General features: G+C 39.0%; 1 protein-coding gene across 1 annotated transcript; it reads right to left on the reverse strand.

Moving 5' to 3' along the window:
- Positions 1-1,991: 1,991 nt before the first annotated feature.
- Positions 1,992-13,888, reverse strand: laptm4b (lysosomal protein transmembrane 4 beta). Its single transcript, XM_004074244.5, has 7 exons — positions 13,624-13,888; positions 11,235-11,352; positions 9,462-9,535; positions 9,261-9,383; positions 9,013-9,111; positions 6,393-6,488; positions 1,992-3,914 (listed from the first exon to the last, which is right to left on the reverse strand). The coding sequence occupies exons 1-7, from the start codon at positions 13,714-13,716 to the stop codon at positions 3,840-3,842; spliced, it is 678 nt and encodes a 225-aa protein (XP_004074292.1). The 5' UTR covers positions 13,717-13,888; the 3' UTR covers positions 1,992-3,839.
- Positions 13,889-15,793: the final 1,905 nt, after the last annotated feature.

Genomic DNA, 15,793 nt, shown 5'->3' on the forward strand with positions numbered 1-15,793 from the left:
TTTCAGCTCTAGACTAGAAGAGTTTGAACTGGATAATTCCATTTTGGTTAAAAGTTGTTTTCTGAAATCCCACTCAGGTCAGGTCGTTGCTACAAAAATATTCCACTGTCTGTTTTTATTTTTATTGTAGGCTGTTAGAATAAAAAGTTTAATTCGCAGAATCTCAGGAGTTCAGAGTTTGGTTTAATGACTAAAGGTGGCTCAACAGCTGCTCCTGTAAGTTTTCCGGCAGGTGGAGCTAAAGGGCAATGTGGCAACATTTAAATATCTACTGAAAAGAGAATTTATAACAAAATACATATTTGAATGTATTACTTTATAAACTGCATCATAAATTCTCTTTACTGGAAGTTTTAGATTTAAAATGTGTTGTGAAGGTTGGATGTTCAAAGCATGAAAGCAGTCTGGCTTCAATTCAATTCTCCCATCATCTGCGGGTCCCTTAAATTAGTCTTTTTTCAGATTAACCTATAGATAATCTGATCAAATGAAGTTTTGAACAGAAAATCCTCCTTTTGATGATGTGTTATGAGTGAGCCTGTTGCAGTCCCATTCCTGTTTTATGTAGCTGTTGGGATTAAAGGTTACTGACATTTTTCTTTAGGGAATTAAGGTTTGTCACCATTGAAACTTTTAACAAAATAGATACTCCACCTGAAAGCTTCCCGACATTTTGTGCAAAATTCCCAGGATAACTGATGTTCTGCTGAAATGTCAAAAAATAATCATTCAGATTTAATGTCAGCTCTCATCTCTGTAAGCGAGTCTTTTTTTACAAAGGTTTGTAGGGTTCGTCACCAACATCAGCAGGAAGAGACAGAATGTGACCTACATTTCTTTTCAAGCCCCAAGCGGGGCAGAATGCATCCGTCTGGTATCCTCATCAGGCTCAAGGTAAAGCCGCCGGCCTTCACTGGGATGCATTAATCCCTTCTCCCTGCAAACGCCCAGACAGTGAAGCAAATACCTTTATGCATTTTCTTGGGTGGTATTTTCAGAAGCAAATTCATTTTTATTGTTTTCTTCTAGCTCATCTTTCTTTGAGCCAGCCCTCTGTAATCAAATTCATTCAGAGGTGTTTTCCATTTTTCTGACTTTTGCATGTCTTTCTCCTCTCAAACCAGAGTTACAAAGAGCCTGACGATGGCATTTTTCTACTTTCTTTTGAGAGCACAATCATGAAACCGATTTATTTGTAACCAATACTTGAGCTTTTAGTTACAGCTGAAAAACAGTTGGATTAAAATAAATGACAAGGCTGAAGGAAATTGTAACTAAAGCTAAAAATGTATTTGAAATCTGGGCAGAAAAAACAATGGGTGAACAAAATCAATTTTTTGACTGATCAAACACATGAAACCATGCCAATGTAATAAAAAATGTTTTAATAAAATCAAATTTTAAACTGAACAATGGTGGAATTTACCAACAATATTTTAAAATCTTACATTTTTAATCACAAAAAGTTTTAAATTAAATAAAGTAGATATTTACTCAAAAAACTGACCACATAAATTCAAGGCCAGTCTTTTGGGAAACCAAACCCAACCCTTCAGTAAATAAAGTACCGTATACTTGGGAGTACAAGTTTTTTTTTTAATATAGTTTGGCCGGGGGTGCCACTTTCTTTTAACCCTTGTGCTATCCTAGGCACTTTAACATTGGGAGTGGGGTCATCTAGACCCACTAGACAGTGCTCTGAAACTTTTTTCTTCAATGATTTGTGATCTTCACTGGTGTCCATGGATTACATGAAATCTTTCCACCTTTATCCACCTTTGTCATGGTAGGGAGAACACGTCAATGGAAGGGAGGGGTCATCTAAGATAGCACAAGGGTTAAATATGACTTTTCCTTATTATCCATTTTTCGGCAACTGTGGCTTATACCTTGAAACGACTTAGTCCAAAAAAACCACAATATATGGGAATAGAAAAGGTGTGGGTTTTAGACTGTCACATAAAATAAAACAAAACTGAGACGAAACAAACTTGTCAATTTAGCGTTTTATTGTTCAGTTTAACAAATGAGCTCATGCAGATCCAACGACGGGGCAGAGGACAGGTTTCACATGAATTATGAACAAAAAAATGAAAGCCCAATACACTGATCCAATACAGGGAGAAAAATCAGTTGATCACATAAAAATCTGTTGATTTGTGTCATGATTGCCAACATGTCAGGATCCAGGCCTAGGTGGCTGCAGAAACTGCTGAACTACAGCCTGACATGGAAAATAGACGTGAATTCCCAGTGAGCCGACACTGATTGTAAAGTGCATGTTTACTCGGATCATTGAAAACACAGCAGACAGATTTCACACAGGAAAAAGAACAGCAGAGATGTCCGATGTGTTGTCAATGGAAATATTAGTAGAATAACATTTAAATCCATGGCATCTGTGTTTCCACAACAAATACATTGGAGAATGCACTGTTGCATAGCTGGAATGCTAAAAGCAGTCATCTATCCCATAATTTTCCTCATCCGATAACAGTGAGCAAGCATTGCTGAACTAGCTTCACGTATGGGTTGCTGAGGTCAATAAATGCAAAAGTAATAGGAAAAAGGAGTGGAAGAGTTGCATCATGTCACACAAACCCTGTGTGTGCAGTTTGTGGGTTTACAGCAGTCGAACAGTTTGCAGCGCGGCAAAAATCAGCTCAACTTCAACGGTCAGAGTGGGACTTCAGATCAAGAAGGACCGTGAAGACGCAGCTGTTGCTGCTGCAGGTTGGTGGGCGGAGTCAGAAACCTGTCACTGCTGCAGGGGAATTGACTGTAAGAGAACTGGATCGAGTGATTGACATCATCCATGGAAAACAAATCACTTCTGGCTCCAACAAAGTCAATCAAGGCGCCAGTTTTTTTGCGATACGGACGCCGTGGAGCCAGACGTCATCAGTAAGCAGCGGTTGGTCTGAGTCAGTCAACGTTTCTATGGAAACCACTGAGGAGCTTTGTTGGAAGTCCACACCCCTACCGCTAGAAAGCATTGAATTGAATCAGACGTTTCAAACATTCCCTTTGAGACCACATCCTTTTATTGAGGCATCTGATTGGTCAGTTTATAACGTGAATAACATGCAGCAGGTACTTCCTATTTAGAACGCCAAGTGGGAGGAGTCAGTCCAGCTCTCATATACTGGTAATGTGCAGGGGCTGAATATTTAAACACTGTACAGTTTTCATGAGCTCTTCACTGGTTAATAAAGGTTATAGATCAAGAAAAGGATCAGAAGGCAAGCTGGAATATAGCAATAAAAATGAATTCACTGGCAGTGGATGGGCTCTAAGTTTACAAACTGGACCAAACAGAAGGAAGACGGTCGTTTTTTATGCATAAAAAACAAAAACAAACAAGAAACATTAGCAGACGAGGTGTTACCGTATCACAGCCTTTCACTTTTCAAGTGTTTCCTCTCAGTTTTCACTTTTATATAAATGTTCATACAAAAATACCCAAACGTTACATTCAGTAAAAGAAATCTGTCAATTTCTGATAAAAAAGTGCTCCTGATAACCGTCGCTTTACTGGCTGTATTCCACCTCTAAAAATCACCACGATTCACAGTAATGGGGGTTAACAGTTGGTGGCCAAACAGCTGCACTTGTAGATTACAAATGTGCACGTGGATTTGGGGGGTAAAAGCACGTAAGGAAGTGCACGCTTGGAGAGGAAAACTGCACCAGGCCGGACAGAGGAAGTCACAGTTAACAGGGAGGGAGCCAGCATCTAACTTTGCATTCGAGTTTTTAATGTGTTACAGACAGAGTCGGGGTCCTACTGTGGGGAGGGAGATTATGTGGGGTCCATAATCTTGAAGTGAGGGTATCTCTTAAGCCTGGTTGTACTGAGGAGGAGTGTCCTTCGGCGGAATGGCTACGGCTTCCTCGTATGGTGGAAGCAGAACCTGCAACACACACATAAGAATCCCAAATCAGCTCCCTGTTTTCTGTGGATAAAAATACTACAGGTTCCCGTTTGTGAATCCTCTTCAGGGGGAGACTGGCTCCAAGGGCAACGCTGGCCGAGGCCAGCTTGTGCCGAGGCTGTCAGGAGTCTTTCTCCTCTAATGGTAAAAATGGTAAATGGCGTATACTTATATAGCGCTTTCTACCTTCTTACGAAGGCCCAAAGCGCTTTACAGTCACAGTCCCATTCACCCATGCACACACACATTCACACAGACATTCACACACTGATGGCGGCTCCGCTGCCGAACACTGGCGCCAACCTCCCACCAGAAGCAAGGTGGGGTTCAGTGTCTTGCCCAAGGACACTTCGACACATGGGCGTGCAAGGCGGGAATCGAACCTGCAATCTTATGATCATGGGTCGACCGCCCTACCGCTGCACCACGGCCGCCCGCATCTAATGATGTTATAAAACCAGCAGTGCTGCTAATTTAGCGAGGGAATCTGCTCAGAGGGGATGGAGACGGCCAGGGAGGCCCAGCAGGCACATCACAGGGGATTTGAAATGAAGCGGACAAGCAGACACTTATGTAACCTTCATGAAGAAGCCAGGATGGACAGAAGAGGGGGGGGGGGGGGGGGGTGACCCTTGTGTGTTTTATTTAGCATTTACAGAAAAGAAGGACAGATCAGCAACAGCAGCTGGGTACTTGATGTTTTTCTATCCACTGCCGCTACTTTCAAAAGGAAAAAAGGGAAGCACTAAACATGCTGATGTCGTTTTTCCTTCAATGCAAGTTTTTGGTTTTTTCAGTCGTGTATTTTCTCAAAGACTTAAAAACAAGTGTAGCACATCTAAAAAAAACAATTCAAGCACACACTCTGATCATCGTTTGATTTTATTTTTTAAGCATTTGCAGTGGTCTTTTTTTCATTATTACGCCGTTTTTAGGCAAAATCCAAAAACTTGTGTCGTTTTCAAGGACACAGTTTCTGCAGAGCGGCAGGAGTTTATTCGAAATTCACCTCTGAGTTATGTTCCATAGCGTTCTACGTCACACCTACAAACTCTTTTAATCAGACTGGCTCTTTAAATCTAGAAAAAGGAATAAAATGGAAAAGTAACAAAAATGTTCTAGAAAATTCCAAAATAAAAACATTTCCATTGCTATATGCCTTAAAGCTGTATTCAAGTTTGATTGAATTTTATTTATTGTTTTATTTGGCAACACACAAAATGGCAATCATTCAAACCAAATCATCAATAAAAGGTTGGTTGATTATAAAAATGGATGAAGTTTGCACTGTTTATGAGTTTGTCCCTTTGTTTCACTTTTCTTTTTACTTTTTATTACTATTAAAAGTGTTGTTTTTCAAATCAGCTGAATTTTCTGTGGTTTTCAACATTGGATTTCCTTCATCCCGCCTGCGGCAGACGAAGCGCATGTCCAAAACGCTGAATGGCAACGCGTTTGAGTGACATCAGAGCTCGCTGGATTACCTCCAGGGTGTCGAGTCTTGTTTTCGTCCAGAGAAAATCGTCATCAGGGTGAGAGGCTATTACAGTACAAGGGCAAAGTGACAGATGGATGGAGTGTTGCATACTGGGGCGCCGGGTGTGAGGCTGATTAATGTCTTATCTATCAGGATGGAGGATTATACACAGGACGCAGCACACAGGCCTCTCAGTGACACTCATGGTCAACATGTAACAGGCAAAGTGGGATGAACGACATCCGGCTCTACTTGGAAAGTCGTTCACACCCACAGAGAACCCGCAGAGGCTCAACAGCTGTGGAACAGGCAGAAAAACCCAGCAGCAACAGCAGAATCTATTGGACAGGAACCACAGCCTGACACCTTCAAGGTTTGCTGATCAAATCAATTGAAAAATTATTATTTTTTGCCTAAAAAATACAAAATCCGAATACATTTGTTGAAATAACCAAATCTTCTGGACTTTTGAATTTATACCAGTAAAACATTTCACGCAATGAAGAACTAAACTCCCCAAGTTCAGCTCCAAATGGACCAAAGGCTGAATAAGATAAGAGTCTGAACAATGGAGATTGCTTGGCACTTCCTAAAGAAAATACTGGGTATTTCCCACTGGAAAACACCCCAAAAAAGCTTGTTTGGAAGAATTGGCCCATTTAAAAAAACAACTCTTTAAATGTCATAATGATTAATCAAATACATGAATCATTTAAAGCTTTCTTTTGGCTAAAAAAAGCTATTAAAATAGTATAAAGATGTATTAGTTGAACTGTGTTGAATAGTAAACGGAATGATCTTGTGAATAGAAATCAATTTGCAATGGGCACATCAAAGCATGATGATGGGACACGTGATCTGGAACACTAAAAGTCTCCCGTCTCACACAGAGTCAGGGATCATAGTTTAGAAAAAAAAGAGCAGAGGGGAAAACCTGAGGCTGGGGGATTAGGAGCTGCTGGGTGAAGGACAGGACTCACCGTGTTGTCGTTGGTCGTGACATAGACCAGGACTTCAGTGGTTCCCCTGCCGCTCACATATCTGTAGCAGTTCCACACACAGCCAATCATGTAGGCCTGTCCCAGATAAAAAAAAAAAGCAACCATTTTTAAAACAATTTTCATTCATAATAATTCTCCTTGTTGTGATTCATGCTTCAAGATGAGTGAGGATGACAGGAAAGGGCATTTTCCCAAACAACGCAGCTCCTCTGGTTCTGCTTCCACTATTTCACCAGAAGCAACTTAACAGGCATCTCTTGCTTCACTGAGCTTATGTTCTCACTGAGGGGAGGGGGAGGGGGGGGGGGGGTTGTCCGACTTGGCAGAAGAAAAGGAGGTTCTTTGTATGTTTGCGCATGTGTGCCTGTGGGTTTGTGTGTGAGTAGCTTGCTGAGTTGTTGCTTGTGCCAGCACGGAGGAAAAGAAATAAATATAAAACAGGAAGCCAAGCAGAATGCCAACCAATCACTTTACCATCTGCTGAGTTGACCTCATTCTTTGTGCGGCACAAGAAAAAGGTCAAATCATCCAGTGAGCATCTTTCTATCCACATTTGAAATCTTCATGTTTTGTTTTGGCTTTAATGTCTTTATCTTCAGAATTTTTATTAAAAAAAAATGTTTAATATCCAATTGACTGTTTTTGCTTTAAATATATGAATAAATGAATGACTATGATTTCATCTAACAGCCTTTTTACATCACAACAGTGGTGTCCTTGTCTAAAAAAACACACGTTATCATCTTTTTTTAGCACCTTCCTCTTTCTTCCTCCAAACCACTTCCTCACTGACATTTCCTTCCTCGTCGTCTTCAGTCTCTTCCAGCTTGCTCCTTCTCTTCCTGCCCGTCTGTGTCATGTACGCCAAGATCGGTCAAGTGAAGGATGTTGGCTTCAAATGCAATGGCAGCAGGTGTGTCTGCACCTCATCTCATATGCACTGCATATGAGATCCAGACTTAGCGACCCCTCCCCCTTCATATATTGCCAATAGGAAGTACCAACTGGCTCCAGGAAGCCAAAACCCCATAGACTTCAATAGAGAAATAAACAGCCGATACTCAGTTATTATATTTGTCTCTGCTAGGGTTTTTTTTTTAAAAACATGTTCTTGCATATTATTTTCATGGTATTTTTTTCTGTCATGTACGTTGTTCACGGTATAAAATAACCAGATACTCCAATAAAGTACCGTATATGATTTGAACTTCAAAACCTTTGACAGATTCTCCTCCTTTCAAGTGATAAGGGTGTATACTTCTAACAAGTTCACTTTTGACTGCTGAGAGTGGTTACCATAGAAACCTAGACTGGCCTGGACCAATCACTGCTACTGACATCGTGGCAGAATCCATACCACAAAGAAATGGTAAATGAATTGACTCCATCATGTTGGAGCCTGAGCGTAAGTATGAGTGACATCAATGTAATGCTTTTTTCCAAATCGAACATGTGATGCGTGTTCTAGAACGTGCTAAATGTACATCCTTGAACACCTGATGCTAACGCATGTCCGTCTCCAACAGTTGGAAGAGGTTTGGTTCGAAATTTGGAAGCCGCACAAATCTCACGAATCTTGCTTCAGACTTTTTCTTTTACAGTTTTTTACGATATATGAAAGACTTTGTGTTACTATATAATCCCAGCAAACCAGAACGCTTTAGTTCTCCTCCATGATCAATTTTACAAACGGTTGGCACTTCCGTGAATAAAAGGGGGCACCATCCATAGGTCACTACTAAATCCATGTGACTGATTGGTCAAAGTTCAAAATTCAATGCGTCTTTAATGGCCACGCGTTTTATAGTGCCCAAAAATAGTCGTAGAAACTTGGTTAGTGAGGCATGAATGAGACCGTTTTGAATGTGGAAGCCCAAAAAGCACATATACAGTCAGGACCATCAATATTTGGACTGAGACATTATTTCTAATTCAGTTTCTGTACATTACCACAGTGAATTTTAAATAAAACAACTCAGATGCCATTGAAGTGCAGACTTTCAGCTTTTATTCCATGGGTTGAATTAAAAGATTGCATATAAATGTGAAAAACTAAAGCATATTTTAAACACAATCCTGTGACTGACATCACAATGGACAGTTGTATTGTCGGCACAACACTGGTCAGCATAGCTTTACCTGAAGGATGGTTAACATCAGTCCCACAACTAAAATCTGTCACTCTGAACCTCACTTTGCCAAAATGACTTCCAGTATCAACCCAGAAGAAAAGCCACTTGATTTAATTGTACAGATGACTGCAGCTTTCTGCTCCATCTCCTTCAAGAAGCCGGGAGCAGCGCTGTGCCAGGAGGATCACCCATGCGTTAAGGCAGAGCTTGTTTGACAGGAGCTGTTCAGCTAACATCTCTGACAGGCTGCTTTCTGACTGTGCGCTCAACTCCCAATGAAAAAGGATATTCGGAGCAGTAGAAGCCATTGGAGATGCCATCTGCTTATTGCTGCTCTGAAGGTTAGGAGGCTAGATTGAATGTAAATTGCTCAGCTATGTAATGCATTTATTTTTGCATAAGCCTGTTAGATTAATACTGTCAGAGTGGTTGACAAACTAAAGACGTGCAAAACACAGAAGTCTTACCTTGAAGCAGAGAATGCCGCCAATAAAGAGAAGAACTGCAAGAACTAGGCACATGTTGTTGGTGGACATGATGTCCTCTTTGTATGGGAAGGTTCCCGGCTGATAGGAAACACAAAACATAATAAATTGAAAAATTTCAGGACTCAAAATAACACCTGATCTAATCATTGGTTTCTGGGTTTTATCCATGTCGGGCCCATAAATTAAGTGGTTAACTCAGAAAACGTCCGTTTTTATATCCTCCTCACCAGTTGATGGAGGTAGTCCTGCACTGTGTTGGGATAAACCACCACACTTATGGCTACCAGTGTGTTAAGGGCAAAGTCGAAGATTTGGTAGCAGAAGAATGGAATGATCCAAGCAGCGTGTTGCTACAAAGAGAGACAATAATTAGGTGAAAACTTCCTCAAATCTATAGGTTTGCTTTTGCCTCTCTGTTGCATCCTTACCTTAAAAGCACCGTAGGTTGCCATGCCACAGATGAGGATCATGAGAAGGGATATTGCAGTTGCAATGCAGATATCTGCAGGGAAAAAATGCAGAAAAGGGTATTTAAAATGACTTTTACGCATTTTTGTGAATACAAAGACATTTGTTTTAAAATATATATATATATATATGTATATTTTTAAAACCAATGTTTTAGGACGAGGTTGTTTATTAGAATACTCTTCAAATGTAAGTGTGTCCTGCAGAGACCATATTGTTTTTGCAATCCTTTCCTAGTGAAAGACCCCCCCCCCCCTTCCCCGCCAAAAAAAAAACAACAAAAAAAAAAAAAAACTACTGTAAATAAAAGGATGACGTCAAAAAAAAAGGGAAAAAAAAAAAAAGAATGGGGTCAAAATCTCTTATGGGCCTCCACTACCCACTAATAAAAATAAAACCTCCAAAGGAAGCTTTAAAATTATTATGGGATGGTCACAGTACCTATGGCTTGGCTGCCATTTGTGGCAAAATTTGGTGATTTTCAGGCTTTCGGCACAACATGGAAAACTATAACATTTATTCAAACTTTACAACATTTCACACACAAGCCGCCAGCATAAGTCTACAACCACAACCGATAATTCTGTTGACCTTTGGCCTCAAAAAGAGGCTGCCATCTTGGATTTTCAAAAAGAAAAATCCCCTTTAGTACCAACTACAAATTTAAACTGCTCCTTGGGCTTTCCATCTATCACCTCCTAACTCCCCGAGCATCACTGGGCAGCAACCTGGGAAAATGTTGGGTTTAGAAGAAGATTTTAATGGGGTTCATGTGGCGAGATCGCAAAGGTGGCGTTCCTCTCTGGCTCGCGCTTTCTTTACTGAAACATTGTGACAATATATTACACAAATTGAGCTGATTGAAATGATATAACATAGGATATGAACATATTAGGAATGTGACCGTCGATAGCAATAAAACCTCTGTTGCTAAGGAAATAGAAAAGTTTACTTTAGCTGATTCTACTAAATCATCCACAGGGGACCCAAAATGAGGAGATAAAACCAACAGAAAAGCCACAATTATGATTTTTTTTTTCATGAATTTGCCTTCTGCAGCCCTGACCAGAAACTGAAGGGCCAGAAACAGCCGCTCTACTAGTGAATGCAGGCACAACTGGAGTACAACGCCGCTCACAGCTTGCATTTCATTTTAAGATTAACAATGACGCCATTTAAAAAAAAATGACATGTTGTTTTTGCAAAACAGATTCACACAATCAGTCAATGCCAAGTGCCAAATACACACAAAGCAACATCCGCATAACTGAGATGTATGAGATGTATGTTATCATAAAATAAAAATAAACAGCCGTAAACAATGCTCCTCTCATCAACTGTCCTCTAACTGATACAGCAGAGGCATAAAAGCCACAAGGGGATGAGCTAGTCAAGATGGCCGCTTTAATCTGACGAGAATTAGAGCAGTCATTTTTAATCATCTGACAGTGATGGTGTCTGAAGCTGTCCAGAGGCGACTGTGATGACGACAACAGCTGACTGAGGACGGAGCACCAAAAAACAAGAGCACAGCCAAAGAAAGCACCCCCACACGCAGTGATTTGTTGGGGGTTTTTCACTCACCACATCTGTGCAAAGACAAACATCCTCCGAAAAAGATTCCATAATCAAAACTTCCTATTTGGTAATATCTTAAAGTTCAACCATGATTTTAATATGTGTAAAGAAGGGAACAAAAGAGGACCCCTATAGATTTAGTTAGTCACACTTACTAGCATCATCCATGACATCAATGTCAGTCCCCAGCTCAGAGCTTGTGAGGTGGTAGCGGTACTGCACAGGGTCATTGAGAGCGGACAGCAGAATGAGTAGGACCACTGCATTGATGAGCTGGGGGGCAAAGAAGTCCACGTGAGTTAGGGCTGCACGATATGAAGAAAACTCGCGATATGCGATATCAGTGATTAATATTGCGATAACGATATAATTTGCGGTATATAAACAATTAGCAAAACAACCAAAAATATTATTCCTATTCCATTACAACAGCTTAAAAATTATACTACAAATGACCCTTGTTGACGCAGGAGGCGAACATACAACATAATAGGGCGCCATCCGATTAGTTAACAACGTGAAGGGGTCCATCTGATTGGTCAAATGCAGAAAGGGATTCTTTCAATCCATTAAACACTTCAAGCTGCTATAAGATTGTTTGGCCACATATAAGGTAACCAACTTATTGCAAATTTGCTGTCTTTTGCGATATGCATATTGCACAGCTTGATATTGCGATAACGATAAATTTGCGGTATATTGTGCAGGCCTAACGTGAGTATTGCATTACATCCCCAACCTGCACTCTTAAATGCTTCAAATTATACCTCATCTCGGTTTGGACTTCCAAGAAGTTAGATATATCTGCAAATCCTTTGCTAAATATTGATTCTAGCCTTTTGTTATCATTATGACAAATGTGTTTGTTATGAAGCAAAAAATCTAAAATACCCTCTCTGATAATAAAAAGAAATTGGTTATTTCAGTTACAGAGAATATAATAAGCAATTTGGAGAAACTCATGTTTCTGTATATGTTGGTAGCTTCTCATAACATCTGCAATAAAAACATGTAAACATTTCAAATCTTCATGCAATTCATTCATCTTCTGCCGTTTTATCCCTTTCGGGGTCACAAGGCTGCTGGAGCCTATCCTGGCCACACGTGGGCGAAGGCAGGGGACAACCTGGACGTTAGCCAGTCTGTCGCAGGGCCACAATCACACACCCATTCACACTCACACTCACACCTATGGACAATTTACATTAACCAATTAACCTATGAAGCATGTTACATCTTATTGTAATATGTTGCTAATTTGCAACTCCCCGTTTGATCAAAAACTCAACTAACTTAGCACCTTAAAAAGGTAAAAAAAACAAAACATGATACAATTATTTTTTAATATAATTGGAAATCGTTTTTTAGTTGGAATTGGAAAAAAGGAGACGTATGTATATAGATACTGTAGATGTATTAAACTTAAGATGATTAGTAGTGAAATAACTGAGGGGAAAAATAAGTGCATATATATATATATATATCTATATAGAATATAGATATATATATAGATGTGTGTGTGTGTATACATACACACACACCCACATGCCATTATATTAACTCTCAATAATAGATAGTCATATTTGTACTCATGCATACAATAAACGACACTTCGAATCATTAAATATTAATTTTGTCAAAAAGACTTTAAGTAATTGCTTAAAAGAGTGGGCATGAAAAGGTTTTGACATTATTTATAAGTAAATAGTTAATAGATAAAGGAATGGTTAGTTGTTAGTAAAACATAGTTGTGTGGGAACTTTAACAAATCTGAAGATAGCGTTTCGTGGATTCTGCCATCCATAATGAAAGCATGCAGTTTTTTTTAAACGTAAACACACAGGTGACCATCTTCATTAAGCTTTATAAAACCACATAAATAATCTATTTAGAAAAGAAATGTAAGGTTGTAATCTATTGTTTCGTTTCAGTCTCATGTTTTACACATCCTATTCAGATGATTCAAATGTTTATTTTAAAAATAAAAAAATAAAAATAACAATACAAATATTAAACTCTCAGTTATAAAACCATTAATGTAGAAATATGAAAATAAAAGGACATCATCACAGTTCTCAAAGCAGGAGCCACTTTTTAACCTGATTTGTGGGAAGGAAGTCATTAATGATTGTTTATTACAGCTTTGGCTGATGAATTGCACCGTTAATCACTAACACTTGGCGAAAGCTCAGAGATTTACTCGGATTAATAAACTATGTTTAAACTGCAGGAGCGAACTATTCTTGATCCCAATGACCAAAGTTCAAAGAAAATGGGCTGGAAATGTTACCTAACTAAAGATAGACTGCTAATATTAATAAAAAACTAAAAAGAAATCAACAAAAGAGGATTTGTTACAATAAGTAACAAACAGTATAAAAGTAACGCTGAGTAGTTGTGTAACGAAAAAAGGTTACGTGTTCAGCTTAGATACACAATGTATGCACTAAATAATAACGCATAAATATTTACATTTCGATCAGTATTTTTAACCTAGTTGATTCCACATTCCTTTACAGTCGACGTCAGAAAAAAAAGCCTTACCATATACCAAATACCCAGAATAATGGTGCCCGTCCGTACGTGGCAGCACAGGCAGCAACTCGTCGAGTACCACCGGTCCCACGGCGAAATCATCTTGAACGCCGCCGTTAGCAGGTTATTTCATGAAGGTTGCCCCAAAGAAGTCCGGTTTTTCGGTGCTACGACGTCCCGAAAAGATGGAGCGGTTGGCGCCACATCCAGCCTGAGTCTGCACGCGGGACTCGGAGAGAGCCGTTAATCTGCTTTCTGACCCAGTCACGTGACCACAGGATGGATTTCGGGTGTTTTTGGAGGAGGAGGGGGGGGGGGGTGATGATCAATCCTGAGCACTTTAAAAATCTAGAAGCCAGAATAAATGACTAAAAAATTAATAGTGTTACTAAGACCCGATTCTTGAGTCAGATTTAATTAGCCTATGAATGGTTTTGCTCTTTAACCCCTCCATTGTGGCTCTTTGCCTAAAAAAAAGCCAAAAATTTGAAAGAATCCAAGGTTAGTTAGTTATTTGATACTGGATGTCTTTTATTTTGAAAGGAACGTTTATGTTCTGGTGTCTAAAAGCAAATTAATCTAAATTTGACACATAAAAATTACCAACACTGCTATGATTCAAATATTGTACATTTTTTAAAGCAACATTTTACATATATATATATATATTTAGAAAAAGGCTTAATGGGCACAAAATTTTAAGGAGTGCTTTTTTTTTTCAAACGGTGAAGTGGGACCTTTGGCTTTCGTTGGGTTTGGTCAGAAAAAAAAATGACCCAAATGGCTCTTTTTCAGCGCTAAAGGTTGCAGACCCCTGGTTTTGATTTGCAATTTTTACAACTTAAAGTATTGTTTTATTTTATTTGATCAATTTCTTTTCATAAAATAATTGTGTTTTGTTACACGAGCTATTGATTTAATCTGACCAAAAGTGCAACTTTGAATAATAAAACTAGAATTTATTGTATTAAAAAAAAGGAAAGTAATTGTTACCTTTAAAAATACTGGAAATAACTTTCAAAGAAAATAATCCATTGGTTTGATGCATCTATCTTGCATTGAAAATGAACAGAGTTTGATTGGATTAATCAGTGTTTGAACCAAAGCCTAAAGCTATGTAAATGTGACGTTTTAATTCACAACATCAGGACCAAGTCTTTTATTTCCACATATAATGTACTAGCCTGTTAAGAGTGAGAAGTTTTCCCTTCTCTCTGATTAAAATCAATTGTTTTGTGGTTAACTGCACACACTCTGCCCGGACAAACTGCACGTCAGCTTGTTTCTCTCAGAAAAATCATGGAGCAGATGGGACGCCAGGGAACACGACCCTAAGCTCTGGCGGGTGGACCGCTTCAATCACATTGGGGATTTTCCTCCCTTGACATAATGACTATTTTTTTAAACTGCAGCAGGAATTCTCAAACACATCGTCTCGTGTTTAAATTTACAGCGTTCGATTATTCCAACGTAAATGTGACATCATGCAAAAACAGGGCTGCCACAAAACTTGAAAATTCAAGGACTTTAAAACTATCTTAAGATGATAATTATATACAACACATGAAGGGTGAAGAGTCACATTTTTTAAAAATAAAGTTTATTGACAATAATATGAAGAATGAGTGCTTGGCTACACAAAGGCCGGTTTATTAAATACCTATAAAGCAGGATTTTGACAAACCATTATAAGGCATTTTTTAAAGAGCGTACCCCACTTTAGTGCAAACAGATCCAGTTTTAAAATGCAGATGGGACAATGACGAAAAAAGAATGAAAATAGAAATCAATGTGATGCCCCACAGAAGTGTAGTTGAATATTTGCTGAGGCAGATTTGCAAAGATTAAAAGCTGGTAAATCCTAAATGGACAGAGATGAAGGATGGAATGAGATAGAGATCAGGCAAAGGAGGTCAGTCGCTGAAAGTCTGACAAACTAGCAGCAGCAGTTCAGCCTGTGGAGGCTCACTGCAAGCAAAAAACAAACAATTTCAAAGGCAACAGAAAAGACCTTCAAATAAACAATATTGATCTGACTGCTTGTGTTGACAACTTTGAATGTTTTTAATTTGCTAGGGGGGAAAAAAATCTACGCAATCAATGAAGGCCCTAAAAATGGTCTGAACCGGATCATTTGTGGTTCACTGATTTTTCTTTTTTTAACTACAAGAAAACAAAA

Source organism: Oryzias latipes, chromosome 11 (assembly GCF_053564925.1).
Source record: "Oryzias latipes strain Hd-rR chromosome 11, Olatipes_Hd-rR_3.1".
NCBI classification, from domain to species: domain Eukaryota; kingdom Metazoa; phylum Chordata; class Actinopteri; order Beloniformes; family Adrianichthyidae; genus Oryzias; species Oryzias latipes.

Bases quoted from the DNA above. Each gene is read 5' to 3' on its own strand.
- laptm4b (XM_004074244.5), bottom strand. From the start codon at position 13,716: ATGATTTCGCCGTGGGACCGGTGGTACTCGACGAGTTGCTGCCTGTGC. The intron at 11,353-13,623 runs GTAAGGCTTTTT...TTTGCCCCCCAG, and splicing joins TTCTGGGTATTTGGTATATG to CTCATCAATGCAGTGGTCCT. The intron at 9,536-11,234 runs GTAAGTGTGACT...TTTTCCCTGCAG, and splicing joins TGATGTCATGGATGATGCTA to ATATCTGCATTGCAACTGCA.